The sequence below is a fragment of the Nannospalax galili genome, unplaced genomic scaffold, assembly GCF_000622305.1.
Source record: "Nannospalax galili isolate Female #2095 unplaced genomic scaffold, S.galili_v1.0 scaffold646, whole genome shotgun sequence".
Lineage (NCBI taxonomy): Eukaryota > Metazoa > Chordata > Mammalia > Rodentia > Spalacidae > Nannospalax > Nannospalax galili.
In genome coordinates this window covers 32,882-35,261 of record NW_008355279.1, presented here as the reverse complement: position 1 = coordinate 35,261, position 2,380 = coordinate 32,882, and the positions used below count along the sequence as shown (strand labels likewise).

The following is a 2,380-nucleotide window of genomic DNA, read 5'->3' as shown; positions in this document are numbered from 1 at the left end:
TTCAGACACTATAAAAACCGAGAGTCTGAGCTCAAATGTAGATGCACAAATGGTTATACCTTAAGTCCTCTGCTGAGAATCACCAAGTTAAGGTAAAGTAACCCTTCTGTAGAGCTGTTTCATAATCTTATTTCTCTCTGGCAACAGCTTGTTTTGTTTGTGTCTTTATTCTTAGATTTCAGATGAGGAAAGAGCCAGTCTTATCCAGTGTTTGGGAACTCTGACAGCATCACCACTTAAAATTTTACATTTTACACTTCAGGTTGCTTTTCGTAATGAGATGCATGTATGAAAATGCACATCCTCAGGGACATCTCATTCATTTTTCAGTGGATTTTGCTAGTCTTGTACTAATTTCCTTGGGAATTCTGAAAATTTCTTAGGCAGTTATCTGAGTCAACCATGCTAGAATTGGCTTTGGCTTTATGATTGGGTTTAGGCATGGATTTTTTTTTTTTTTTGGTTTTATGAGACAGTGTCTCCCTGTAGCTCCAACTGGCCTAAAACTTGCTATGTAGACCAGGCTGACCTCTATCTCACAGAGATCTGCCTGCCTCTGCCTCCTAAGTGCTGGGTTTAAAGGCATGCACCACCATACCTGTCTAGGATTTTTTTTTAATTGCAAGTGAGTTATAAATAAATATTGGATGGTGTTGAGGGTGGAGATGTGCATTCCTACCTAGATCCTACTAAAGGCCCAGGAGGGCTCAGCTCCCACAAGGAAAAGCTTTGTTCAAAGGAGACAACCTCTATTTGCAAGTTTCCAGAGACTGTAAGGTGCCCTGACTGGAAGACAGTTCCCACAGGCTTCTTTCTTGTTACCAACTGAAGTTTGGATAGCCTTTAAAAAAAATCATAGATGATAAACTTACTATGATTCTTATCCAGAACTACATAAACAAATATTTACATTATTTTTATATTGGACTTAGATACATCCTGTGTCAAAGGACAAAGTGTATACTGAACAGTCCTGGTTGCTTTCAGAAACTAAGAAGCCATTTTGGTTCAAATGTGGACCATGGACAACAGTTTGAAAGAGGAGGTGACCTGTCCAGAGAGCCTGGAATGTTTTTCCAATCCTGTTCATCTCTCCTGTTGCTGGGGACTCGAACCCATGACCCCTGTTGAGGTAAGGATTGGAGATGAGTAAGCATGCTGTTCGCCAGCCCATGCCACCCCCATTACTCGGGGACACTCAGACGCAATGGGGAGCCTAGTCAAGCTGGGACTCAATTATTGCAAGTGTTCCAAAGCTTATAAAGGCACCTGGAACTCCCCCCGCCCAGGGTGTATCTTAAGGATGGTCATGTGCTGATCATGCACTCCTCAGCAGTGCGGAAGTACTCTTCAGACTTTCAAAGCAAGCCAGTAACTTCCTTTCGGACCTATGCAAGGTGGGGCTTTTAGGTCCCCACAACATCATTTTGATCAAAGGAACAATTGACAAAGAGGATATTACAATTATGAACATATATTCACCAAACTCTAGTGCACCCAGCTTCCTAAAAATAATACTACAGGACTTATGCACCTGGCCATGTGCATGTCCTGTCTTAGGAGTACTTGTCATGGGACATCTTACCCGTCTTTGCCTAAAAATGCATCATGATTAAGGGCAGCCATGTGGGTAATGCCAGCCCATGACAGTCTTAGTCTCTGCCTAATTCAGTTAGCCAAGCGTGGGAAACCGGAGGGGGTCCTGGGGAAGTCTGTAATCATGAGGAGGTGGGCCATGACAGTTCCAAGGGTTCTCTGTCACTGAATTATCTGGTAAAGACATTAAAAATAAGCATTATCAAGAGAAACAAAGCAAGTCATGGAGGACAAGTTAAAATACTTATGAGACCGTGATCCTTTTAGCCAATTAGTCAGTTGTCAAAGAGGCTGCAATGAAGTCAAGGAACTCACCTTTACCTCAGATGGATACAAACAAAGAGAGGAATTTTTTCTCATGAACTATTGTCCATGGACCATCATGCTAGTCAGTCAGATCCTGGCCTACCCACTTAAGGTTTTTTGCAGGCACCCATATGGGGTTTGAATCTCCTGTAGGGTAGACACACCCAAAGCCTCAACCCATGGTTAACAATGGATCTGGTCCTTTCCATTGCCCAATGATGGGGTCTTTCCATCTTACCTGTACCTCAGGTCTCTGCTCCTGTCATCCCCAATGCTTCTGAAACTGGGATTCCAACTGATTTTTTTGGAAATTAAGAACATTAATAGTGAATAAGGCCATACCCAACTGTTGGGCAGGGCTTATTCCCCCTTTTTGTTTTTGTAATTGAATTTTTAGGTTTTGATGGTTGCGTTCTATAATGGCTTGACCTTAGGGATTGTAGGGAATTCCTGTATTGTGTTGAATTCCCCAAAGTGA

General features: G+C 42.4%; 1 protein-coding gene across 1 annotated transcript in view; it reads left to right on the top strand.

Moving 5' to 3' along the window:
• Positions 1-1,021: 1,021 nt before the first annotated feature.
• Rfpl4b (ret finger protein like 4B) overlaps positions 1,022-2,380 on the top strand; it is a 5,759-nt gene continuing 4,400 nt past the window's right edge. Inside the window, 1 exon segment of the mRNA XM_017803003.1 lies at positions 1,022-1,132. Coding sequence (XP_017658492.1) covers positions 1,022-1,132 — 111 coding nt within the window.